Source organism: Suillus subalutaceus (genome assembly GCF_016647625.1).
Source record: "Suillus subalutaceus strain FC151 chromosome Unknown DFJ58scaffold_183, whole genome shotgun sequence".
In the NCBI taxonomy this organism is placed as follows: Eukaryota; Fungi; Basidiomycota; class Agaricomycetes; order Boletales; family Suillaceae; genus Suillus; species Suillus subalutaceus.
The window spans coordinates 13,891-38,059 of record NW_024540432.1 but is presented as its reverse complement, the minus strand read 5'-3'; the positions used below and the strand labels follow the sequence as shown (position 1 = coordinate 38,059).

General features: G+C 47.6%; 9 protein-coding genes across 9 annotated transcripts; 4 read left to right on the top strand and 5 right to left on the bottom strand.

Moving 5' to 3' along the window:
• Positions 1-1,782: 1,782 nt before the first annotated feature.
• Positions 1,783-2,196, top strand: DFJ58DRAFT_669238 (uncharacterized protein; the record flags this gene model as incomplete). The annotated part of the gene is made up of 1 exon (XM_041382769.1): positions 1,783-2,196. A coding segment is annotated over one exon (414 nt), but the record flags the coding sequence as incomplete, so codon positions are not given.
• Positions 2,197-3,194: 998 nt separating this feature from the next.
• Positions 3,195-4,525, top strand: DFJ58DRAFT_817204 (ribosome biogenesis regulatory protein-domain-containing protein). The gene is made up of 5 exons (XM_041391782.1): positions 3,195-3,372; positions 3,420-3,515; positions 3,572-3,906; positions 3,956-4,191; positions 4,242-4,525. Exons 1-5 carry the CDS (start codon positions 3,332-3,334, stop codon positions 4,467-4,469), a joined length of 936 nt encoding a protein of 311 aa, XP_041237341.1. The 5' UTR covers positions 3,195-3,331; the 3' UTR covers positions 4,470-4,525.
• DFJ58DRAFT_817200 (cyclin-like protein) lies at positions 4,526-5,968 on the bottom strand. The gene is made up of 3 exons (XM_041391781.1): positions 5,859-5,968; positions 5,483-5,798; positions 4,526-5,421 (listed from the first exon to the last, which is right to left on the bottom strand). The coding sequence occupies exons 2-3, from the start codon at positions 5,693-5,695 to the stop codon at positions 4,588-4,590; spliced, it is 1,047 nt and encodes a 348-aa protein (XP_041237340.1). The 5' UTR covers positions 5,696-5,798; positions 5,859-5,968; the 3' UTR covers positions 4,526-4,587.
• A 36-nt stretch (positions 5,969-6,004) lies between these two features.
• On the bottom strand, positions 6,005-9,250 carry DFJ58DRAFT_690635 (uncharacterized protein). The gene is made up of 2 exons (XM_041383377.1): positions 9,062-9,250; positions 6,005-8,999 (listed from the first exon to the last, which is right to left on the bottom strand). The coding sequence occupies exon 2, from the start codon at positions 8,903-8,905 to the stop codon at positions 6,392-6,394; it is 2,514 nt and encodes an 837-aa protein (XP_041237339.1). The 5' UTR covers positions 8,906-8,999; positions 9,062-9,250; the 3' UTR covers positions 6,005-6,391.
• On the top strand, positions 9,251-10,660 carry DFJ58DRAFT_817194 (Alpha/Beta hydrolase protein). The gene is made up of 7 exons (XM_041391780.1): positions 9,251-9,482; positions 9,530-9,704; positions 9,764-9,846; positions 9,895-10,024; positions 10,073-10,195; positions 10,250-10,343; positions 10,393-10,660. The coding sequence occupies exons 1-7, from the start codon at positions 9,337-9,339 to the stop codon at positions 10,629-10,631; spliced, it is 990 nt and encodes a 329-aa protein (XP_041237338.1). The 5' UTR covers positions 9,251-9,336; the 3' UTR covers positions 10,632-10,660.
• Positions 10,661-10,711: 51 nt separating this feature from the next.
• On the bottom strand, positions 10,712-13,832 carry DFJ58DRAFT_669262 (interferon-inducible GTPase-domain-containing protein; the record flags this gene model as incomplete). The annotated part of the gene is made up of 2 exons (XM_041382770.1): positions 10,712-11,589; positions 12,788-13,832. The coding sequence occupies 2 exons, from the start codon at positions 13,830-13,832 to the stop codon at positions 10,712-10,714; spliced, it is 1,923 nt and encodes a 640-aa protein (XP_041237337.1).
• A 1,885-nt stretch (positions 13,833-15,717) lies between these two features.
• Positions 15,718-17,493, top strand: DFJ58DRAFT_669234 (uncharacterized protein; the record flags this gene model as incomplete). The annotated part of the gene is made up of 9 exons (XM_041382768.1): positions 15,718-15,786; positions 15,875-16,044; positions 16,095-16,174; positions 16,232-16,284; positions 16,341-16,381; positions 16,430-16,543; positions 16,597-16,842; positions 16,918-17,133; positions 17,181-17,493. Coding segments are annotated over 9 exons (1,302 nt in total), but the record flags the coding sequence as incomplete, so codon positions are not given.
• A 1,425-nt stretch (positions 17,494-18,918) lies between these two features.
• Positions 18,919-20,517, bottom strand: DFJ58DRAFT_158454 (interferon-inducible GTPase-domain-containing protein). The gene is made up of 2 exons (XM_041378948.1): positions 20,362-20,517; positions 18,919-20,308 (listed from the first exon to the last, which is right to left on the bottom strand). Exon 2 carries the CDS (start codon positions 20,272-20,274, stop codon positions 18,955-18,957), a length of 1,320 nt encoding a protein of 439 aa, XP_041237335.1. The 5' UTR covers positions 20,275-20,308; positions 20,362-20,517; the 3' UTR covers positions 18,919-18,954.
• Positions 20,518-20,940: 423 nt separating this feature from the next.
• DFJ58DRAFT_817175 (Metallo-dependent phosphatase-like protein) lies at positions 20,941-24,045 on the bottom strand. Its single transcript, XM_041391779.1, has 15 exons — positions 23,875-24,045; positions 23,621-23,823; positions 23,412-23,565; positions 23,273-23,358; positions 23,205-23,223; positions 23,032-23,153; positions 22,959-22,976; positions 22,743-22,773; positions 22,558-22,691; positions 22,405-22,505; positions 22,245-22,259; positions 22,135-22,197; positions 22,066-22,083; positions 21,570-22,016; positions 20,941-21,517 (listed from the first exon to the last, which is right to left on the bottom strand). Exons 2-15 carry the CDS (start codon positions 23,721-23,723, stop codon positions 21,200-21,202), a joined length of 1,629 nt encoding a protein of 542 aa, XP_041237334.1. The 5' UTR covers positions 23,724-23,823; positions 23,875-24,045; the 3' UTR covers positions 20,941-21,199.
• Between the last annotated feature and the right edge of the window lie 124 nt (positions 24,046-24,169).

Below are 24,169 nucleotides of genomic sequence, written 5' to 3'. Positions count from 1 at the left end.
CCATATTCTATGGACATGCATCATATAGTACTTATGTTTGCATGAACTTAGAGAAATATGACTGCCTAAAGAAAAAAGATCTGTGAGCATGGACCTTATCAGAAGATAAGCTTACATGATCATGGAGCCAAAATCTATATATTTTGACAAGGTACTTGACAGCTTCTTCCTTACCCACATTTGGTGCCCATATCCCATTTCATTATTTATGTATTCACCACTATTATGCATGATTGAGCACACAACTGGGGACAGTTGTGATTTCACTGCCCCGCGGATGTCCTGCATGATTTGGGAATCATGCATGGACATGACTACTAGGTATCCCCCTAAAAGACAAAGTCTGTTAGCTTAGTCCTCAGACTAGTCAACCCATACCTTGGTATCAAACCTTGGTCCAATAGTTTCAGTTTTCCCTCAGCGATTCATGAATCCACCATGTTTTGAAGAAAAGTCATATGTGAGATGGGAATCACATAATGACCTAGTTGATATGAGAAGCAAAATGAAGGTTAATGTATTGCCTTTCATTTGGCTTATTCACTTTGGCTAGAGAAACCCATAGAGAAAAGTTCAAAGCCTAACAAAAACCTATCTAAAAAGCCCGCGTATTGTGTACTATTATTTGTTCCATTATTTCTGAGTTGTTTTCTCTAGTGTTTCTTTACTTTACTTTTCTATTAGGATGCTCTGACTAATCAGATGCTTCATAAAATTGTACCTACAGGGTATGATGTCATAATGATGTCATAGGACTTCACCTACACTCCTGCAGGTATTTTGGTTGAAAGATATGATATCATAGTGATGTCATAATGATGTCATGTTCCATGGAATTTGCTAGAACATTCCAATGACTCATAATGACTCATAGTGACTCATAGTGACTCAGAATGATGTCATTATCCCACCATGAATATTCTGGAATGTTCTTTTGCACCTGCTAGAACATTCTGCTCCAGTTTTTGGAATATTCTTCTCACATTCTGAAGTCATTACATCACCTTTTTACTTACATAATATTCCCACACAAAATGTATATAAGGAGAGCCCATTCTCCCCCAAAAAATAGATCTCCCACTTGTTGCATTCAAGAACTCCCACTTGAGCAAATTGAACTCTCACCTAAGAAGCTTCAGTCTGAACAAATTGCTGCTTACAAAGCCCATTTCCTTTGTAAGAACTGTCCAGGCAAGTGCAGGGAAAGTGTTTCCCTTGAGATTACGTAAGTTTCTCGCGATAGAAACCCAGTTTTGTGAGACCAGTGTTCTCACCACGTAGTGTTTACTGACCAACACGAGCTTTGGTCACCGTTGTTATTTGTGAGACCAGCGTTCTCACCAGGTATTTGTATACTGACCAACACGAGCTTTGGTCATTGTTGTTATTTGTCATTGTTTTTCTATTTGTCATTTGTTGTTATTTGTGAGACCAGCGTTCTCACCAGGTATTTGTATATTGACCAACACGAGCTTTGGTCCACGTAGTCACATTTGAGACCAGCTTCTCAACAGTTAACCGTATATTCAGGAAACCAGTTCAAGTGTCTAGACGGTATATCCTAGACAATCCCATAGTTTCAATCAGAGATAATAAAGCTCCGGCTAAGTTAATCTGACTGATTGGTTTAGCGAGCCTCCCAAGAACTCACACGTTATCTACCACGAAAGAAGAAAAGTCGTAGACCGTGTTAATCGAGGACTGGCAAGAAGTCTTATCCAGTGTAATTGTGGTGTCATTACATTCTTACACGTTTTCATATAAGACCCTCGGTTATTAAGACAGCGTCGAGCACCATTTCCTTTAGCTGCTGGAACTTGGATTGATTCCAATGGTGATTGGGGACCTCAACGTACATACCGGTTCCTTAATAACTGGAATCCTACCATTTTATTGGCGACTCGCTCAAATCACGACTGCAAGCTCATTACGAATGGCGAGGGAACAAAACACATTGCATGGTATATCTCGTCCTACGCTGCGAAACGACAGCAGCACTCCTGTAATGCATCAGCCCTTTTAGCAAAAACAGTGGCATATCATCGGCGAGATGAAGCTCATAATAGTGATATCCGAACTCTGAACAAACGATTGCTACAACGGTGCGCTAATGCTCTTAGTTGCGAGCAGGAGTTCAGCGCACCAGAGGTCATAAGTGCTACCAGATCCGCTGTCATGTCTTCGTCTTGTGAGTAGTAGATGCTGGTTTCAGTTGTATGCAACATTGCACATAGGACATCTAGTTTCATCGTTATTACAACCTCTTATATACTTGTAGCACTCACCTATAAAGTTATCGATGCCTCAATGGTGTCCCATTTCGATGTCGATCAGGATAATTTCTTGTTCAGTTTCGGTCCATGGTTCCCCTGTAAGAAGCAACACAGTTCTCGCTTTAACGGCTGATATAGAACTATATTCATGCAGCGTAGGTTGGACTGGAAAGCGATGTGTCTTTAGGGTGAAGTGTATACGTCAAGTTACGCACTAAGTAAGAAGGTCCCATTTCCATTGTTGTTCCTGGCTATCTCATGCAGAGACGTGAACATTGCTGTAGGGATACATGCGTGCTTTGTCATAAAAGTGTTGGCTAGTCATTATGATGTCATCACAAATCTGTCGAAACATCCACCAGTAATGGAATGTGTCTTATTACCTGGAACTTTTTTATAGGTCCGTGCTGAGACTGGGTACGTTGTTCGCTGTTAACACATATCAGCTTTCTGCCAAGGACGAGGGGCTTTACATATCTTTCGTTTCCCCAATTGTGATCATCATATGGTTGAGTTAGGATCAGCTGTTGACATTTCAAATACGGTCAATGGACTTCATGGTCGACGTTTACAAGGTATGCAAATTGAGATGAAAGGACAAGTAAGTGAATGAATAGCTTCAAATAGGTTTAATTGAATATCTAGTACGACAACGAGGAGTGTGTATGATGTTTGTTGAGGATGAAAGCTCTGCGGACGAAATCTCAGCTCTGTTTGCAATGTGACTGGTGAGTCGCGATGTCTAGTACTTATGCGGATGACGACTGACCTTTTGGATACGTGTAGCAACGAGGTGGAAACATGGAGGAGTTAAGGGAAAGAACATAATGGTCCGCATATCAGCACTTCATAGCCTAGTATCTCAAATAATCCGTGAGAATGGTATCATCCGGATTTCATGATGAGGCGTTTTTTCTGAGTGTGGCGGATTACCCTTGTTACCATAACTGATCAGATTTGTGTGGTGTTGTTTTGAATCTGCACGTCACGCAACATTGTAGGTGACCGTGCTCCGCACGGTAATTTTCGTGTCTATATTCACGCAACGAAGTTCTGAAATGGACGTCTCAAGTATCCTAGCATCACATGCTGCAAAATTGTACGATTCTTTTTGTTTGTACAATCATTACTCACGACTTTACGCAGTCAATCTGTCACGGTCGAGAAAGAGACACCACTCGACGTAGACACTGGCTTCCTGACTGTCACAGACCTCACCCCAATCGACGAGGATAGTTACAAGTACGACCGATTGTTTGTATAATTACATGGAAATATAATGAACATATTTCTTTCAGATCAAATCTTGAAGAGTACCTACAGACGACTGCTCGAGATGGCATCCAAGCATTAATCGCAGCACTCTACGGCCTACCCACCAAACCATCACCAGACGGCTCACTCGCCCAACTTCCTGCACCAACAACACAACTACCTCGTGCCAAACCCCTTCCAAAGCCCAAACCACCGACAAAATGGGAACGCTTCGCTGCTGCGAAAGGTATCCAGAAGCGTGTGCGCGAAAAGAAGGTGTGGGATGAAGAGCGACAGGAGTGGGTCAACCGCTGGGGCAAGGATGGTAAAAATAAGGAGAAGGAGGAACAATGGATTCATGAAGTCAAAGCTGATGCTCGTGCGTGTTATGTTTATTGCGAATGAAGCTCGTCTAATCATCACTTTAGCCGTGGACCATGATCCTGTCAAAGCTGCCCGTGATGCACGGACATCAAGGGTCGCCAAAAATGAACGACAGCGACTCCAAAATAATGCTCGTGCACAAACCGCTGCTGGTGACCGGGAGGAACGTAAAAAGGATATTGAGAAGACACTGGCTGCCAGTCGAATAAGTACTGCAAGCATGGGTAGGTTCGATAAGAAGCTTGAGGGAGAAAAGAAATTGAGAGGCGTCAAACGCAAGGTAAGTCAAAACAGAACAGCTCATCGCTGCATGCGGCTCACTGTCTGCAGTTTGAGGCTACAGAAACATCTGTCGAGCAAGAAAAACAGGCATCACTTGCCGTACTGTCGAAGTTGGACGGCGATGTAAAGAGAGCAAGAAAGGAGAAAGGCGAAGGCGAAGGCATTCTCAACGTACGGAAGGCAATACGGAATGTAAGCAAGGGCAAAGGTGGTGTTGCTCTTGCTCGTGATGCCAACAGAAAAGGAGCAAAGGGCAAACGAGGTGGTAAACGCTAGCTACTAAAAGTATCACATAGTACACCAGCAGTCCGTCATGTCAAATGATCACACGAATCATTATAAGTATCACTGTTATTGTCCGTAACAAATCGGTACACAAAGAGGTTACATCCCTTTACCGCTCAACAGGAAGCCTGTCCAAGTCAGCTCTCCCTTCTTTGATCCATTCCTCCTTCACCAATTTCTCCCTCTCCAAGTAGTACAACCGATACACCAACTTGATAGTACCCTCACTGACACCAGCAACTACACTGATATCTCGAGAAGACTTGGGCTTCCCTAGTAAGTGGCAAGTAAAGTAAATCGCCCCGCCAGCGATGGAAACCGGACTACGACCATCCGCAACGCCATGCTGACGTGCTGCAACAATGATATCACCGCAAATAGACTGGACGTTGGCGGGAAGGTCAAGGTGATTGCAGTAACGAACAAGCAAGTTTTCAGGGCCAGTGGACGGGTTGCTTCCATTCGCATTAACCTGCGCCGTAGCTCCAGGCGAAAGATTGAAAGCCTGCTCAAGTGCCTTATAGCACTGTCCAAGCGTCTTCTTCGATACATGGGTCAAGTTACAAATCTCGCGGAATGTACGAGGGACGTGGGCTTGGCGGCACGCGATGAATATACACGCGGCGATAACAGCCTCGAGGGGTTTTCCTCGAAGAAGCTTCTCTTCGTCTGAGCGCTTGTATAGCTGCTTGGCAATATCGCTGATGGTTTTGGGAAGGGAGAACTGGTCGCACCAGCTGCCAATGTCGCGGAACGCGGTAAGAAGATTCCGCTCCGAGCGCGAGCTCTGGGAGCGAGAAGCCGCACGCTGGAGCTCGCGTGCAATTCCCGTGCCGCCATCACGGAAACTGATGAGCGTATCCAGTTGCTCTATACCCTCCAATAGAGGGTCCGACGCAGCACCAACACGAGAAGGATCATCGCCTTCGTCGTTTGCGAATGTCTACGCATACAATGATAGGTGCAGGGTTATCGCAACAGTAAAGGAGACAATAGGAACTCACCCTCCATTCACTTCTCGTATCAACAATACGATCACCCAGGACCAGTCCACAGCTCCCGCACACAAGATCCCCACTCCCAAATTCTTCGACAATATTCGGATTTGGATCTCTGCACTCTGGGCAAATGAGACGCACGGCTAAGTCGGGGCCGAACGCCGGTTGTTGTGTTTTTTGGGCTGCTGCTGCGAGTGGGAAAGGTTGAACGAATGCCATCCTAATAACTGGCTGCGAGATCCCGTGTGCGGTTTCTGCGAGACTGGATAGTGCGGTCTGAGCCGCGTTGAGTACAATGAATGTGTTTCTTTCTGAAACGTATCTAATTGTGGGAATAATATAGCTTTTTCACAAAATTAGACATTAGCTCGCTGCTACATACCACTGAATTGAGAAATACAGTCCACAACCTTCAATCTGACGAGCCTGACCAAAGCCCGTGGTGAGTGATGGTGGTGGTCTAGGACAGGAAGTTGTACTGGCTACTTGCTGTGCCACGCAGAAAACAAGCTTGGATGACCAATATTTGTATGACTAATGTACATTTCCATAACTGGTTCCTTATTACCACAGCCTTACAGGAGCTCGAGTCAAACATACACTGGTACATGAGTGGGGAAGAGATGGACTATTGCAAACAACTACATGGGTAAAATGTTCAACAACAATACCAACAATCCAATATCATATTCAAGACCCGAGAAGCATTGCAGTAAGAGAAACACAAGTAAAACAGCATGAGTAAAGTAAGGAACGCATTGGAGTAACAGGAAGTCTGTGAGGGTAACTGCTGAGGCCTGAGGACGTCAAGATCGTAAGCATTGAAACGGTCATGGATAGCGGTGTACGTATGTATCCCAAAGCAAGAACAGAAGAAAAACAACAGCATCAGAAGATATAACATGAGTATTAGTACTAGTAGTAGACCTGAGAAGCATGTGGGTCGGTGGGATACATCTCGTATTGTGGAACGTGAGACATGTCGTAGTACTGGGAGTACCCGTACTGTTCAGGATAGTAGTACTGCTGATGATATGGCGAGTAGCCATACATGGTGGGCTCCATTGCCTGCTCTGGCATCGTTTGGTCATTGGCTTGACTTGAGCTTGCATCATCCTGTGCAGAAGGATCTTCAGATGTCTGGTATGTGAGTGACTCAGTATTGGGACTTGCAGGACGCGAAGGCTCGAATGAGGCTGCGCTCGTCCTCAAACTGGAAGGCCGACGATTACTGTTCAACTGCTTGAGATCCGAATGAGAGGTTGGCGATCGGATCTCAATCCGAGAACTCTGGCGAGGGAACGCGAAGAGCGGATTGCCAGTCGATGGGTCAATGTAACCATTAACAGGAGGTGTATGAGATGGCGCAAGGAAATCTGGAGAGCTGGCGGAATGATGGTGCATAGGAGCATATGGGAGCCCTGGAGGTGTCATCATGCCATGGGCTAACGGGCGCGGAGTGTACATCGTCGGGTGTTGCAGATACACCGCTCGGCCCGTGGCAATCTCGTATGGCATACCATGGTGGCCGATGGCCACACCGGGTGGTATAGTAGAGCCATACCCATATGGCGATCCGTACGGAGGCGAGGGCTGCGATGGCGGCGAGAACACAGTCTGCAGGGATGGAGGTATCGATGAATGGACAGCATCAGAGGTATCCGGGTTCGCTGTGGGTTGTTCGACCTGAAGGAGAGCAGGCACATTCTGGTCATACTGCTCCTGCAATATGCCATTTGGCACATCTGTAGTCTCCTTGGCCTGTTGATCTGCGGCCGCACGCATCATTTGCTGTAGAAGAGGTGACGTAATATTCTCTTTCGAGGCATCAGGTGATGAAGGGGCTGGCGCAGCAGGTTTGGAAGGCACAGCAGATACTGACGTAGAAGGCACATGACCATTGGCCTGAGGCAAAGCTGATTGCGAAGTTGGAATTGGCTGCCTTGGGGGCACGAGCTCTGGTCGAACTGTGAAAACATCTTCGATGGGAGGATCTGCGGCGGTAGTAACAGACTCAACAACCTCAGGAGTTGGCTCTGGTGCCTTCTCCTTTCCCGCCCTCTTGGGTAGACGCACAACAAATGTCTTCTCACTCGCCTCTGAAGGTGCAGCCACAGATGGCGCAGGCTCTGCTGCTTGAGTGGTTCGAGCAGAGCTTCTGATAACCTTCCCTTCATTGCCGGAGAGCTTGACCCGATAGCCTGGACCTTGACCGGGACGAGGTTTCAAGGCAGGGTCGAAATACAGGAAACCCTCGTGTTGCTTTGTCCAGATACGTTCGGGCTTCATCGCGTACCACGTCCTGCCTGATGCAGCGGCAGCGGCAGCAGGAGGAATAAAGTGTGCTCCAGTCGGTGAAGGCGTGAAACCGCCACGTGCAAAACCGCCACGTCCGCGGCCGGCAATAAATCCACCCCTGCCACGAATTGGCAAAAAACCTCGTGTAGACCTTGCTGCTTGCTGCTGTTGATGTGGTGCAGCCGCACGCCTCTTTTCATCTCGCTTCTTCATCTCCTCGAAACCGTCGTGGGTCCACGGTTGGTCAATAAGAGGCGGTTCAACTGGAGGTTTCTCTGTATCTTGAGATACAGATGCTTCTGGTGCAGAACGACTAGACTCTGGACCAGCAAAGGCTCCTCTGCCCCTACCGCGCACGAAACCAAAACCACCTCTTCCACGACCCCTACCCTGCCAGCGGCCTCTCCACCACCCACTCAGGCTCCTAAGGTCCTTATCCAGCAGCCGATCATCGTGGCCCCAAAACTCACCAACAGTGGGAACATACGACGGGTCCGCCTCTAGCCTCTGCTGATAAGCTTGACGAGCATTGTGTCCAGAAGGGGGCCTAGGGAATGAATTTCGGGATTGTTGTCGAGATGTCGATGCCTGGGGCTGATCATCCGCAGGCTCTGAGGCGTCTTCCTCGGTTTGAACAGGTGAGAACAGAGGCGCCGCCGCACCACGGTCAGACGAAGGCGCTGAGACTGCGCGTTTGGGCTGGGGACGTTTCGACGCTTTACCTGATTTACGCGGAGGCGGTCCCGACAGAGTGCGCTGGGGGATAGAAGGGCTATTGAAATCTGCGAACTCTATAACTGGGAGCTCCGCAGGGCCATTGGCAGTTTCCTCAGCGACCATCTCCGACCAGTTGCCAGCGGCACTGAAAAAAGGAGTAGAGTCACCATCGATGTCTTTGACTGACTGGTGCTTGAGCGATGGGACATCCTCAGAGCTCTGAGTTGTATTGGGCGTTAAAATGTGTGAGTGACCGTTGGAAACAATGTCTTCTGAGGCAGGTTCAGTGTCGGAGTCAGTTTCAGTGGCAACTGAGGAACGATCATCATCGGACTCGGAGTCAGTTGCGACCTCTCTTTCAAACTCTTCGTCGCTCTCAAAGTTGTTTCTACCCCTTCCCCTGGGCTTGACCATGCGAGTCTTGCGAGGTCGTGGAGAAGACCTCGACTTTGCGGAAACATCTGCACGGGGTACGGTAGAGAAGATACGATAGCCGGCATATTAAGAACTGATGAGAGAGTATGAGTGGTATTCATGAAGACAAAAATGTAAGGAAGTGTGAAGACTTACTTGTAGTTTGTGTGATATGAATGAAGTTTGGGATTTGCGGATCTCACAGTAGAAAAAAACGGTGAAAAATCGGGAAAAAGTTGTTATTTAAGGGATCGGTAATTGCGGGGAAGCTGAAGGAGAGAATAACGTTGTTGGAAGACGATGAGATGCGTAGTTCAGGCAAAGGCGTGTTGGGAGTATTTCACAAAGGCGAAAGGTGGAACTTGCCGGATTTAGTTCCCAGCTGCGGTGCCGCATGACACTGCCATATCTCTGCCATTGACTCCATCATCATGAATCCAACAGATCCTCAAACTTTTAATCATCGCACGGCTCAGATTTCTACCGGTCGCCTTTATCATTTTATCGACCAAATCCCGAAGGATTACGATCTAACTCGACCACCACTAATTTGTCTACATGGCTTTCCTGATTCTTGGTAATTTTCGATGATCAACTTGTCACAAACTTCAATTCATCGATTAGGTTCGGATGGCGGCACCAGATTGGTCCATGGTGTCGACAAGGCTTCCGTGTGATCGTTCCAGACATGTTAGGCTACGGCGAAACCGACATGCCCCGTGATTCTTCAGCGTACTCCACGAAAAATATTTGCAATGATATTTCGGCACTTCTTGATTTCTTAGTGATACCCAAAGCCGTCCGTTTGTCCTATCTGTTGAACCCATTTTCTTGATATCCTGAATTTGAGTGACTCAGGTGGTGATTGGTCATGATTGGGGATCATACACTGCTGGAAGGTTTGCTTTGTGGCATCCGGATCGGTTGATAGCGCTAGTCATGTGCGTATTAATTCAGTCTTAAATGCACCATCGACGAGATGTCCCTAGGTTATCTATTCCATATGTTCCTCCAAGGGAACAGCATATGTCTGTCGAGGAAATGGCCAGAAAATATCCATCCTATGGATATCAAGTATTCTTTGCGTCCGAATCATCAACATCCGAGATCGAGGAAAACGTATGTATCTTCTTTTTCATTTTACGCCTTTGACTCAGGTGGTCGAAGCTCGTCCCCTTTCTCGGTATGGTATTCAGAATGCCTGAGAAGGCATTGTCGTGGTCAAAATTGGATGAGCTGATCACCAATAAGCAAATCAATTTTACCGATGATTGCCTCCTCAACGAACGTGTAATGATGGATCGTTCGTGATAACGTTCACGCTGATAATCGTTTGCATGACAGGAATTGCAATTTTATATTTCTCGTTTTCAGCGCGGCATGCGAGGGCCTTTGTCTTATTACCGAACCACGAAAACGCGATTCGAAGAGGAGAAAGGTAGACACGACTCGTTCACTGTCTTACTCGTTTTCTCACCCCAAGCCAGAGGCTCAGCTACCTGCACATCTACTGCCGAATTTTCCCGTTCTCTTCATGTATGGAACCAAAGACGCCACGTGTCCTCCGTCAGCGGTCCAAAACGCCCACAAATTCATTTCACGACTCAATACCGTTGCCCTCGAGGGTGTTGGTCATTGGGTGATGTTGGAGGCGCAGGACCGTGTTGCATCGGAAGTGTTGCGATTCCTTTCGTCTCTAGGATTATCCCAGCAGTCTCGCCTGTAGAACTGTGGAATTATTATTCGTTTTGCTTACGGTGGTCAAGCACTGATAAGAAACGGGAAACATAGATTGCTTCAAATTGTTCAGACAGATTTGGAAATTGCGAGGCTTCCCTTCGGATTCCACCGTTGACTCAATTCCCCGTTATAGACTGCAGCTGGTTCTTCACAACAGTCTTCACGGCGCCCTAGGCGCCTAGTCTGAGCTTCCCAAATCAAATCGTTCAACAGCTCAATCTCGTCGATGACCTTCGGCTGCTTTTCCTTCACGACACTGAGCATCGTTTCATTCGAAACGATGTAAACCCTTTGATCCGGTATGTTTGCATTCTCCAGGTTGTCTTTCACACTCTGGCGCGTCTGCTGAATGAACTGCAGCCGTGCAATGTGATAGTGCTGCTTCCTATCCTCGTCATTGTCGCTGTCGTGTCTCATATCCTTCATGATATTATAGATGTGTTGATCCGCCTTGGAGCGCACGATATACGTGGGGATCTTGAAACGTTTGCAGTTGGTAAGAACTGCGATGTCGGTCATGGTGAAGCGATTGTCGAACAGGACGATGATGCAATCATAGATGTCAAGTCCCTGGTCATTGAAGAAGTACTGCCAGTCTGGGGTTTTGAGCGTGCCTGCGCCTGGAACATCGTACCAGACATACGGATAGTCCGCGTTGGGGTCGGGGCATCGGACCATGACCGTCGTTGTCTCGACCACGCCAGTGGCAGCAGCTCCGATATTGATATCCATATTGCGCAAGCCACGGAAGGCGTTGATGAGGGAGGATTTGCCTCCTCCTGACGCTCCGGCTACTGCGATATGGAAAAGGCCTTCGCGATATTGAGCTAGCTGCTTGACGGCGCGAACTTCGTCAGGTGTGGGGGTCACCAAAGGCTGAATGCCTTCAGCTAGCTTGCGTTCAGCCTCCTCTCTGGCAACGTTTGCCTTCTCAAGTTCCTCCACTGCCGCTTTCTTGGACGCATTGGCTGCCTCCTTGGCGGCAATTGCCTCCCTCTTCTCCTCTTTGGCAACCTCCTCGAGTTTCTTGCTATGTTCGTGAGAAGCCCGAGCGTTTTTTTTGGATATGTTCTTGGATGGCGGCGATTCGCTTCCGCTCCTCCTCTGCCTCTGCTACTTTTTGCTTCGCTTCTTCACTGGCGGCATTGGCAGCGATTTCCGCCATCAAGCGGGCTTCGTTAGCAGTGCGCTCGGCCTGCACTATCATCATCATCTCCTTGTGAGCCTGCGCCTGTGCCGCTTCGCTAGCCGCCCGTTCAGCCTGCAACGTTGCCATCATTTCCTTATGTTCTTGCGCCTGCACGGCTTTCTGAGCTTTCATAGCCTCTTGCTGCGATTCTTGATTCTCCTGCATGAACTTTCTCAACTCAGCCTGGGCAATTTCGACATCCCTGCGAGCCTGTTCGACCACCGCTTCTGCACGTTGGCGCGCTTCTATTTCAACAAGCGACGGATTCGGCACCTCTGGCCAAAGTCGACCGAACCAGACTCCCATTCTCGATGTATACAGAATGGTTATGCGTAGACCTGTTAATCGTCGCATTGCATGATGGCTTCTATCTCTCTAGCTGGGGAAGCTTACTGAAATGCGTATGCTTCGGAAATTAAATCTAACGACGTTGGTTCAGAATGAGTGCTGTAGATTCACACCGAATCACAACGAAGAACAGAAGTAGTCTTGAGGGGTTGTTTAACCAACCCCTATCCCAAATTGGACGGTCGACACAAACACTCGAACCCTTGGTCTGCACGAGGTCAAACACCCACAAATTCATTTCACGACTGCCCTCAAGGAAATTGGATGTGGGAGATGCAGGATCGCGTTACATCAGAAGTCTTGCGACACCTTTCGTCCTGTGGATCTGAGTTCATACCAGAAATCTCAATTGCAAGCCCTTTGTAATTGTATTCAGTGGAATGGAAGTCAGTCGTTCGCAAGCGGTAAGAACATGTGAAGAAGTAATAACATCAGCCCAAAGAAAGAAATATAGGAAGAACTGTATCGTCACCGACTGCGAGTCGGCGGTCGAGCGGTATGATCATGTCGAAAATGGAGAAGTATCAACAAGAGCCCGAAGAAAGAAATATAGGAAGAACTGTATCATCATCAACTACTTCTTCATAATAGTCGCACAGCATCACGACGTCCTCGCCTGGTCTGGGCTTCTCCAATCAAGTCGTTCAACAACTCAATCTCGTCGATCACCCTCCTTGGCCGCTTTTCCTTCACGACCCCGAGCATAGGTTCATTAGAAACGATGTAAACCCTTTGGTCAGGCATATTGGCATTCTCCAGGTTGTCTTTCACGCTCTGGCGCGTCTGCTGAATGAACTGCTGCTGTGCAGCCTGGTAAAGCTTCTTCTTCTGGTCTCCGCTCTCATCGACATCGCTGTCGTACCCCATATCCTTCATGATGTTACGGATGTGCTGGTCTGCCTTAGAACGCACGATATACGTGGGGATCTTAAAACGCCTGCAGTTGGTGAGGATGGCGATGTCGGTCATGGTGAAGCGATTGTCGAACAGGACGATGATGCAGTCAAAGACGTAAAGTCCTTGGGCGTTGAAGTACTGCCAGTCTGGGATTTTGAGCGTGCCCGCGCCCGGGATATCGTACCAGACATATGGGTATTCCGCGTTGGGGTTGGGGTATCTAGCCATGGTCAGCGTTGTCTCAGTGACGCTAGTGGCGGCAGCTCCGATATTAACGTCGTTATTACGCAAGCCACGGAACGCATTGATAAGAGATGATTTCCCTCCTCCTGCCACCCCAGCTACCGCGAAGTGGAAAAGGTCCTCGCGATATTGAACTTTACGCTTGGCGGCGCTAACTTCTTCAGGTGTAGGAGTCACCACAGGTTGAATACCTTCTTTCAACTTGCGTTCAGCCTCCTCCTTGGCAGCATTGGCCACCCTTACTTCCTCCTCTGCCACTTTCTTCGACGCATTGGCTGCCTCTTGGGCGGCAGTCGCTTTCCTCTTCTCCACATTGGCGGCCTCCTGTAGTTTCCTGGCCTGCTCCTGGGCAGCCTGGGCGTCTTTTCTGGCTTGTTCTTGGACAGCTGCAGTTCGCTTACGCGCCTCCTCTGCTTCCGCTGCTCTCTGTTTTGCTTCTGCATTAGCAGTATGGGCAGCAGCTTCTGCCAGTAAGCGGGCATCATTGGCAGCCTTTGCGGCCTGGGCCATCGCCGCGGTTTCCTTTTCAACCTGCTCCTGCGAGGCTGCTGCGGCTTGCATAGCAGCCTGCTGAGCCGCCGTAGCCTTTTGCTGCCGTTCTTGATTCGACCTGATGAGCTCGGCGATCTGTGCCCTGCCAGCCTCAGCATCCTTGCGGGCTTGCGCAGCAGCTGCCTCTGCAGCCTGCCGTGCTTTTATATCGGCGAGGGATGGACTTGGCGCTTCTGGCCGCCTTCGACTGAATAGACCTCCCATCTTTGAGCTTACTCAAGAAAGGTAATGGGTAGATCTGTTAATGGTCACGTCGCATCATTATGATGTTTCCATCTCTTGGGCTGAGAAAACTTACTGGTATGCGTGTGCTTTTGTAATAAAAATCAGCTAACAGTGCTGCTGACAGTAAGTCCTGTGTATTTCAGGATAAGAACAAGAACCGGTCTCAAACCATAGAATATAATGTCTGCCTTGTGTCGTTTTATATTGTGCCGCGTGCAGACCAAGAGAATGACTGAATGCGGCCAAGCGCTGATCGTAGGTCACCTAGGGTTATGGGCTGTTCCACATCCATGTAATTGCGTGAAGTGTGACCTGGAGGCAACGAGATGACAATCTAGAAATTTAGGAACGACAGACGTTCTGTGCATGTCCTTCCATTCTTTGCGCTCACATAGATCTTCGTGGACCGCAATTCGTCCTCATAAGCACTGGGCTGCGGCAGCTATGAAAATGAGTTACCAGATCAGCATCATGCAGATGCAATAGGATGCCGCAATGTCACGGTACTAAATTGAGTCGATCGGAATCGAACATCGGAAAGCGTTTTCAGACAGGCTCAGAAGGTCTCACTGGAGCCTCTCCTAGAGGTCGTGATATAAAAATAACATTACAAGAATGCGGACAATATTTGCATGTTCTGAAGTTCGAACTTCATGCAGGCCCAAAAGATTTGTCTCCACAGAATTAACCCTACAATATAGAATATAAATGTTCAAGTTGTACTGCAACAATGAAAGTTGGGAGTTATCAGATCACATTGAATGACGATCATGTGTGCATTGTGCAACAAGTTTCAATATCGTCAAGAGAATGTTTTGAAGTAGGCAAATTATGAGATGGAAGCTTGCAGTTCTGTTGAAGCTCCGGGACTGGGCTTGTATTTATGCCTGAAAGTCCGGCATAAAGTACGTAAACATTCGAACTAATACTTTTGCCACACGCTCAAGCACTCATGGGTTTGAATGCATGCCAACTTGTCACTGATCGTTATTGTAACAGTATGAACAATATGAACAACACTTCGTCCCAGATTTTTGGTTGCTTTGCAGCAACTTCCGTCCATGCGTCTTCCGTCCTTGCGATTGACTCGGAGCCTTACACTCGCTGGCCAATGTGATGTATCCATCATATTCATGGATGGAAATGGAACAAGGCGCGTAATTGCCATGCTTCTGACGTTGTAGATAGGGCATCGTGCACATTTGCTGCCTCATCTGCTTGGCTGTCGAACAATGATAAAGTTGTGAAAAGTGTACCGCACGAAATCATACACCGATATTCATATTAATATACTGTGGATCTTCTTCAGTATACTACTAGTAACCATTTCAGAGGTGCGGTATCCTCCTGTATTGTGCGGAGCCCAGCGACACGCAGCTCATGCACGGCTCGCTCGCAGAATGATGGCCTCTTCGTGTTCACAAGCAGCGACTCTATTCAAAGCGCTATAATACCTTGCCGATGCAAGGGATTGACATCTCGTTCACTACCGTGCCCAATGTTAGGCCCATCCAAGTCCTCTTCACACAATTTTGTCTGTTTATCTAAGGTACGGTCCAAGGTAGCATCAGAACCGAGCAGCACAGTTTTTGACATTTGACTGCAGACATCATGTAAATGTTCATGTAACAAAAAACCAGGGAAAAATTTGGTTGTCTGTATTGGTAGGCGGTTTAAGCTGTTTCAGGTAACCATTATTCAACTCTGTAGATGGAACATCAAATACCAGGGACGACGTAGGTTGTGCATGCCTTTGCGATGATCAGTGATGTCAGGATATCCACACCCAGACCACTCATGTCTTCGAACTATACGACAATATCGTCAAGGATGATGATGAAAAACAGATAGCATACTACGCCAGTGGTGTGGGAACGTATGTCAGGCCCGAAGGTTTTGTGCTTGTGGAGCAGGTTTTGAAGAATTTGGACCTGGCCATTGCTCAGTGGGTGCAATATATTCGACGCTTCGCGGCTCGCGGTAACAGTATCGAAGTAGTATCAGGCGAAACATATTAAACGCCTATGAATGGCTCTCAGGCAGATACCATGATGGTGATAAGATCTTTCTATTTGGTATGTCGCCTGGATGTTGAATGAAGTACTCGGCTACACTAATTAAGATGAGGTCAGGATTTTCGAGGGGTGCATATCAAGTCCGTGCTTTGGCAGGAATGATCCATGAAGTATCTATCAGTTTTACATGCGCAATTATCCTCGTTGTTTATTATTATTCTGATAGGTGGGCCTTATCAGACCTGGAAACGAAGGGCAGATACCAAAGTGAGTACATTCAGTGATTGCTTTTGATTAATCGGCTGATTTTCCAAGTGCCTTCCAGTATTACTGCGCCATCAATAGCGGGAAGTCCAAGGATATTAATGGTGCGAAGGAGTTCAAAATGCAATTCTCCAGAAGCGTAGTCATACATTTCATCGGTGTATGGTGAGGGTTATACCTGAGTGCGATCATACCGGCATTCCTGACGAACCTTCTAGGGACACCGTTTCATCTGTTGGTGTCAGGAAGACGAAGAATTTTCCATCCACTGATACATGCGATCACGTATGCTACTTCCGCCAGGCGCTTGCGCTAGATGAGCGCCGAGTGAAATTTCTACCTGAGTATGTTTACGGGGGCATGAGCAATCGATCAGACTGGCATAAATACCAAGTGTCGACGCCACCTCCCACAGACGAAGGTCGTATTAAGGAGGTTTGGTTTGCAGGTAGTCATTCGGATGTGTACGTGTCCCCTGCATCGGAGGTCACTCTTCTAATAACTCGTTTTAGCGGTGGTGCATGTTGGAAGAAGAAGAGCTACCCCCATGACTTTCGGAATATCCCTCTACTGTGGATGCGTGAAGAAGCTCGCGAGGCGGGGCTTCTACTCAATCCCCGCGAAGTAGCTTTCAGATATGAAGATGAATCATTTCTGGAACCCGGAGTTACCGACTCTTCAAACCTTGCGTGGTGGCTGCTTGAGATGTTGCCTGTCGGACATCTTTGCTTTCACTCCAACACGCTTAAAGCGCTGTAAATGGTCATTTTCGTCGATTTGGTTATACACTGATCACTTGCAGACCGCACCTTGGACGAGGGCGTATCATCATGCCCGGACAAAAGATCCACGAGTCAGTTCTTTTTCGTCCCAACTACCGACCTAAAGCACATTTTTGGATGAATGTCCAGCAATGGCCTGAAGCTGTGCAGTGGTATACAGCCTCTACCAAGGAGCGTTTATCACAACTTGATTTTGTCTTGGAATCGCTTCCTTCGAAAAGATCGACTTCTGAAACTCTCGTCTGTTATGTTTTTGACAAACAGATGCTTGATAGCGTGGTGTTCATGAATTCATTTGGTGAGACACCAGAAGACTATGACCTGCTGACCTGATGGCGGTGGATCCCAGAACTAGCAGTCAAAGTAGTCAAGGCGAATATACGTGAGACACTAGAGGCCATAGAGGCCATACTCGATATCGACGACAAGCATATTGCAGGCGCTAAACGTGCAAAAGACAGTGGGGTGGGATGGTCTTCAGTAGATTCTGAGAAGAACGGAGATGCTGATAGGGGCAAAGAGGAACACGATATCCGTCTCGTGCGTCTTGGTGCATTCATCACGTACTGCGAACGTGGTATGTCGATTCTTTTCATCACTATCTTCAAATTCTCAAAAATGCAGTCGAGAGCAAAGACATGATCATCAAATGCATCCTAGACGACCTGTTTCAATTTTGTTTCTTCTGGATTTTGACTTGTGTCCTATGGAGAGTATTACTCTATGCGGGAATAAATACAATCTAGTCAACCCCCTGGGCCCTCAAGTTGCTGAGCGGCGAGCGGGCCAAAGTGTGACACTGTCACGCTACTCGTTTGGCAAAACATCTCAAAACATGATCCTCGACGACTCGGATGCTGCAGGTTTGAATTAAACGTCTATAATACAGCACATACCTATGGATGAAATTGTAACAGTTTCCTTTCATGTGCAACTGTGTACTTGCAATTATATCCTTCGGTTGTACAAAGATCATGGATCTCTACATAACCCACTCGTTCTACCCACTGGCCGCCATCGTAAATTTTGGAAGCAGAAGATCTCATGGTTCTCATGTCCATTCAAGTGCTTCTTGGCACCAGTCCCATCATGTTTCTAGATGGAATTCAAAATCATCTTGCCGAAATACGCAATATTGAAATCTATTCAATTGCTACCCTTTCTCTCGTACCCTTCGAAATTTTGCAATCACACAAGTGGTTGAAACTGTTGCGCTACTCGTAGAGGTGGCTTCCGTGGACTCCCGCAGCACTCGGCCATGCGTCAGCGCTCTGCATTGTCCTTCGTTCGCTGACGGCGGCTTCGAGAATCCAGAACATATCAGCAATGCACACTGTCAATGTAGACCATTATGCAAATGTAAACGCTGCCCAACGTGGAACCAACGTAGAACGATGACTTGACGGCGACCATGCGAAGCCGCAAACAGCACCTATCACTGATTCACAACAACGCACTTTTGATGCCGCCACACCGCCACGCTGCTGCACGCCGACATACCGTTTGTCTTATTATCAACAAGAACACAATTGAAGAGGAGGAGACGGATAAACCGCTTGGGAGTCGGAGTCAACGAAGAGAGCCGTTCACGAGCGATACTTGTGAACACAGTATGAATATGTCAAAATGGAGATGCTAACAACACCAGCTCGGAGAAAGAAATACAGGAAGAATTATCACCGACTACGAGTCGGCAGCCAAGATCGGTCACAAACAATATGATCATGTCGAGAATGGAGAAGTATCAACAAGAGCTCGAAGGAAGAAATATAGGAAGAACTGTATCATCATCGACTACTTCTCCTTCGTAGTCGCCTTTTCAGTATCACGGCGCGCTCGCCTGGTCTGGGCTTCTCCGATCAAGTCGTTCAACAACTCAATCTCGTCGATGACTTTCTTTGGGCGTTTTTCCTTCACGACCCCGAGCATAGGTTCATTAGAAACGATGTAAACCCTTTGGTCAGGCATATTGGCATTATCCAGATTGTCTTTCACGCTCTGGCGTGTCTGCTGAATGAACTGCTGCCGTGCAGCCTGGTAAAGCTTCTTCTTCTGGTCCTCGCTCTCATCGTCATCGCTGTCGTACCCCATATCCTTCATGATGTTACGGATGTGCTGGTCTGCCTTAGAACGCACGATATACGTGGGGATCTTAAAACGCCTGCAGTTGGTGAGGATGGCGATGTCGGTCATGGTGAAGCGATTGTCGAACAGGACGATGATGCAGTCAAAGACGTAAAGTCCTTGGGCGTTGAAATACTGCCAGTCTGGGATTTTGAGCGTGCCCGCGCCCGGGATATCGTACCAGACATATGGGTATTCCGCGTTGGGGCTGGCGTATCTAGCCATGGCCAGCGTTGTCTCGGTGACGCCAGTGGCGGCAGATCCGGCATCCTTGTTACGCAAGCCGCGGAACGCATTGATAAGAGATGATTTCCCTCCTCCTGCTACCCCAGCTACTGCGAAATGGAAAAGGTCCTCGCGATATTGGACTTTCCGCTTGGCGGCGCTAACTTCTTCAGGTGTGGGAGTCACCACAGGTTGAATACCTTCTTTCAACTTGCGTTCAGCCTCCTCCTTAGCAACATTGGCCACCCTTACTTCCTCCTCCGCCACTTTCTTCGACGCGTTGGCCGCCTCCTGAGCGGCAGTCGCCTTCTTCTTCTCCTCATTGGCAGCCTCCTGTAATTTCCTGGCCTGCTCCTGGGCAGCCTGGGCGTCTCTTTGGGCTTGTTCTTGGACAGCTGCGGTTCGCTTACGCGCCTCCTCTGCTTCCGCTGCTCTCTGTTTTGCTTCGTCGCTGGAGGTACGAGCAGCGGCTTCCGCCGCTAAGCGAGCTTCGTTGGCAGCACGTTCGGCCTGGACCATCGCCATCATTTCCTTATGGGCCTGATCTTGTGAGGCTGCTGCGGCTTGCAAGGCGGCCTGCTGAGCCTCCATAGACTTTTGCTGGGATTCTTGATTCGACTTGATGAGCTCGGTGATCTGTGCTCTGGCATCCGCGGCATCCTTTCGAGCTTGCGCAGCAGCTGCCTCTGCGTCCTGGCGCGCTTTTATATCAGCGAGGGATGGACTGGGTGCTTCTGGCCGACTCCGACTGAATAGACCTCCCATCTCTGAGTATGCTCAAGAATGGTAATGCGTGGACCTGTTAATGGTCACGTCGCATCATACTTCCATTCTCGAGCTGAGAAAACCTACTGGTATGCGTACGCTTTGGAAAGCTAACAGTGCTGGTCAGAGTAAGTCCTGTGGATTTCAGGACAAGAACGAAGAACCGATCTTAAACCGTAGAATATGATGTCTGCCTTGGGGCGTTTTATATTGTGTCGCGTGCAGACAAAGAACGACTGAATGCAGCCAAGCGCTGATCATAAGTCACCCAGGGCTATGGGTCGTTCCATATCCATAGGGTTGCGTGAAAGTGTGACCTGGAGGCAACAAAGTAACGATCTAGAATTCTAGGAATGGCGGACGTTCTGCTCATGTCCTTCCATTCTTGGTGCTCAAATGGATCTTCGTAGACCGCGAGTTTGATCTTCACAGAATCAGCACCAGACTGCAGTCAAGGTTATGGTCGAAGTTAGGAATGGCTTACCAAATCGTTCAACGACGATCGCGCAAATCAGTGCACTCAATTGAGTTCATCGATAAGAGAGCGGTGTGAGGCAAGTCAAATTGAGCGAGGACACATTGCTCTTGATTATCACCACCTATCACCACCGCCTGGAAAACCGTACTGCATCCACAAGCTGTGCGTGCACACACCAATATGAAATGTCAAGATCCGACACTGCCAGTGGTCGAGCTCTCAGCTGAGACAAAGGATGTAGTCCTAGACTCCTGGTTGGAACTGATTGAATATGATATTCCGGTTCAAGAATACAGCTGGACCGCTATAAACAAGGTACTGTATGTAGGTGTAGTATAACACAAAATTATCACGCGCTCCAGTTCTACAACCAGTACATCTATCATGATACATAGCCCAAATCTTAACGTTCAAATCGTCTGTTTCCGAAACAGACACCCCTAACAATCATTCCTCCACACCGCCCAAATACATGAACTCCTTGAACCTTGATCGAAGTTTCTTGTTCTTCGTAAGCCTTGTGGCAAGATCCAACCACGATGGGATGGTCAAGTCATTCAACTCATAAGGCGTATACTCCGACTCCACAGCACCAGGTTGGCGAAGTTCTTCTGGCAGAAGTCGAAGAGGAATAACATATTGGTGGTTCGTAATATTCTGTGCTTCCTCGTCGAGATGCAGGGTTGAAAGAGGGAAGGTCATGTATTCGAGTTCGAACTCTGGATCATGGGTCTGATCGAACTCTGCCAGCCTTGGCATGTAAAACTGTAAATAACCTGTGTTATTTCAGGGGACTATTCGTGGGGTATGATCGCACCTGTGCGAACCCTAGAGGCGACCACAACGAGTTGCGTCTTGATGGTGACTCGCTATCAGAGTGCCAGGGTTTGTCAAAGTGGCACCTCCACGTGTTACGGGACTTCTTGCGTTCACACTTCGGCTTCTTCTTGAATGCGTGGACTTGCTCATGGTTCAAGGCACGTTGCCGCTGAGTGGCCTTCATCGTTTCAAGATATGGATCAGAGCCGATATCCTTCACGAATCTCGCTAGTCCAGTGGTGTTATACGTAAAAATTCGGAAGGATGGAATGTAAGGATTTGGTACAATGGCAGAGTTAACGTTCACCACTGCATAGTTATCGTATTGAGTGTCCTCGAGGGGTTCCGGTATCTCCGAAAAATCGGTGATAAGCGTCCGAAAGAGTGTGCTGCTTGACGAGGTCTTGATAGACATGTCGATCTCATCGGCCTTCAAGAAAGAGAACTGCATTGGGTTAGTAAACTGAGGGTGGCTTTGAAGTAATCGTGCATACATGGTCAATATTTAAGTGCTAAAACACTAAAGTTAACTTCGACCACATGGAATGAACATCGAATCTCACCCCATACAAATTACCCAAAATCGTGTCTTGGAATCGTAGGTTCAACTCTACGAAACGGTAGTACTGACAAGGTTGAGATGATTAATGCCATATCTACGTAGAGTACTTACGCATTCGGGAAAGTACTTCGTTTCGGATGGAGGTACATGTCCTGCATTGACGAAGATATGAAAAGTTGTCAGTGTTCGAAGCGATCTATAGCGTACCTGTAATCCACACCTACCCGACGACATCAAAAAAAAGGTTTGAAAGATATTTCAGAATTCTTACCTGCATCTGTCGAGATCGGAATCCTTCCAGCTGTTCTTCAAGCCAATCAAGGTGGATGTTTCCAGGGTCCTTTGGATCGGCATAACGACATCCCTCTACAGCTGATGGTGTGCATCAGTGAATAGGCTAAACAGAGAATTATGCGTCACTTGCCGTGATTCTTCTGATAAAAGTACAAGGTATTAATGCTGATAGCAGCCACTGCATCAGGTATGATCTCCGTTGAGAAGTATCCTCCTTGGTGAAATGATGCTGATGACGTCGGGGGTATAAATGCACTCCATATCCTGGTTGTTTTGTAAGATCTTGGAAGTGACTAAAATCTGGGGTGGACATACGAAGAGAACTCCTCGAATATCTTATTTGGTCCTGTTTGCTAGGGATTAACGCTGGACAGAAGGAAAGTAACAAACATACCAGCAGATAAGCTATTCTGATGGGAAGGTAAATGGGATCAGTTGAAAGAGCCCATGTGATACAATGTTCTTACATGAGCTATATTAGTCGTCAGTCAACATACTTGTCGCGTGCTCAAGAATGTTAGAAGCGCTTACGCCATATGTCATTGTTTCCTAACCAAAGATGCACTGTTCAGGAAGTCTCTGCAAAGAGGCGCAAAGGACCTACCTAAACTTGGCACGACTGGGATGCCTTTCCTTAAAAATACATGCTCCATCTTCTTAGCTACAGCGCGATTCAAGTCAAAAATTTCGTCGAGTGGTCGTGGTATGTCGTGATCGTTGTCGTGTCTAGATGCTCTTGATCAAATTGCATCTCAAGAGGTCCGACCAATATCATACCTTGCATTGTCACCGGTCCCTGTACGCGATATATGAGTGAGAATCAAATAACACAGTTAAACGCTCACAGATTACAAAATCAATTTCAGAGGTCCAATGTTCATCTAAAAAGTCAAGCGTGAAATTTGTGAGGCTGAATGGTGAGTCACACGAGCTGGACAGAAATGAACGTTAGTCAAGGATCAGAAACAAAGATAATCAACACACCTATATGGTGCTCCGTAGTAACCTGCCGGACGTTTGTCCTTCTTGAGATTGGGTCGATGGCATGCAGAGGCTCGGGATGCACCAGGTTCATAAAACGGATCGGGGTGGATGTCTGTGATGTGCAGAAAACGACCGTGAAGTTTCCTGACAGGTTCTTTGAATCATTTGAGCGACCAAAGGTGTGGTTGAAATGACCACAAAGCACATACGAGGTTCAACTACTGGTGATGTGCCCAGTACAATCTGAGTAGGGGACGCGAGGCTCGCAATGCAGCATAGTCCTAAGGTAAAAATCAGACTTTGCGTCCTCATGAGTTCTCGGGGAAGTGGTTAGGTGCTGGGCCATTGGACTGCAGTAGTACTTATTATTAATAGTGAGCAGTGTGTACAGCTACAGTCAGCTTGGTTGCAACTGCCAAACCTTAGAATGAGATTGAATTGGAAGCACGTTCGTCCCTCTGACCTATCATACAGTGGGAGTTCTTTCAAGTTTAAGCATCCTTTGTGGACCGAACAGCATATTTTTGGGCGAGCTCCATGGAGTACGGCATACAAAAATGATAATTCTGCGAGCTGCATCCGGTATCCGTGCGTGTACCAGTAGGGGCACGGGTGAGATGAAACGTTGATGCGCGGTTGAACGTGGATAACGTACTTTCATTTTTAACCACTTTGAAATCCCCAAATCGGAGATGTCCCGAGCCGGCGTGCACGAACCGCACGTGCTGTGCTGATGACCTCGATAATCTCAGTCTTGG

Coding starts and splice junctions, on each gene's coding strand:
- DFJ58DRAFT_817204 (XM_041391782.1), top strand. CDS start 3,332: ATGGACGTCTCAAGTATCCTAGCATCACATGCTGCAAAATT. Junction 3,516..3,571: donor ATCGACGAGGATAGTTACAA/GTACGACCGATT, acceptor TATTTCTTTCAG/ATCAAATCTTGAAGAGTACC. Junction 3,907..3,955: donor TGAAGTCAAAGCTGATGCTC/GTGCGTGTTATG, acceptor TCATCACTTTAG/CCGTGGACCATGATCCTGTC.
- DFJ58DRAFT_817200 (XM_041391781.1), bottom strand. CDS start 5,695: ATGGCATTCGTTCAACCTTTCCCACTCGCAGCAGCAGCCCAAAAAACA. Junction 5,422..5,482: donor ATACGAGAAGTGAATGGAGG/GTGAGTTCCTAT, acceptor TTGTATGCGTAG/ACATTCGCAAACGACGAAGG.
- DFJ58DRAFT_690635 (XM_041383377.1), bottom strand. CDS start 8,905: ATGGTCAAGCCCAGGGGAAGGGGTAGAAACAACTTTGAGAGCGACGAA.
- DFJ58DRAFT_817194 (XM_041391780.1), top strand. CDS start 9,337: ATGAATCCAACAGATCCTCAAACTTTTAATCATCGCACGGCTCAGATT. Junction 9,847..9,894: donor CGGTTGATAGCGCTAGTCAT/GTGCGTATTAAT, acceptor AGATGTCCCTAG/GTTATCTATTCCATATGTTC. Junction 10,025..10,072: donor CATCCGAGATCGAGGAAAAC/GTATGTATCTTC, acceptor AGGTGGTCGAAG/CTCGTCCCCTTTCTCGGTAT.
- DFJ58DRAFT_158454 (XM_041378948.1), bottom strand. CDS start 20,274: ATGGGAGGTCTATTCAGTCGGAGTCGGCCAGAAGCACCCAGTCCATCC.
- DFJ58DRAFT_817175 (XM_041391779.1), bottom strand. CDS start 23,723: ATGAGGACGCAAAGTCTGATTTTTACCTTAGGACTATGCTGCATTGCG. Junction 22,692..22,742: donor ATATTCGAGGAGTTCTCTTC/GTATGTCCACCC, acceptor CAAAACAACCAG/GATATGGAGTGCATTTATAC. Junction 21,518..21,569: donor CGCCTCTAGGGTTCGCACAG/GTGCGATCATAC, acceptor GGTTATTTACAG/TTTTACATGCCAAGGCTGGC.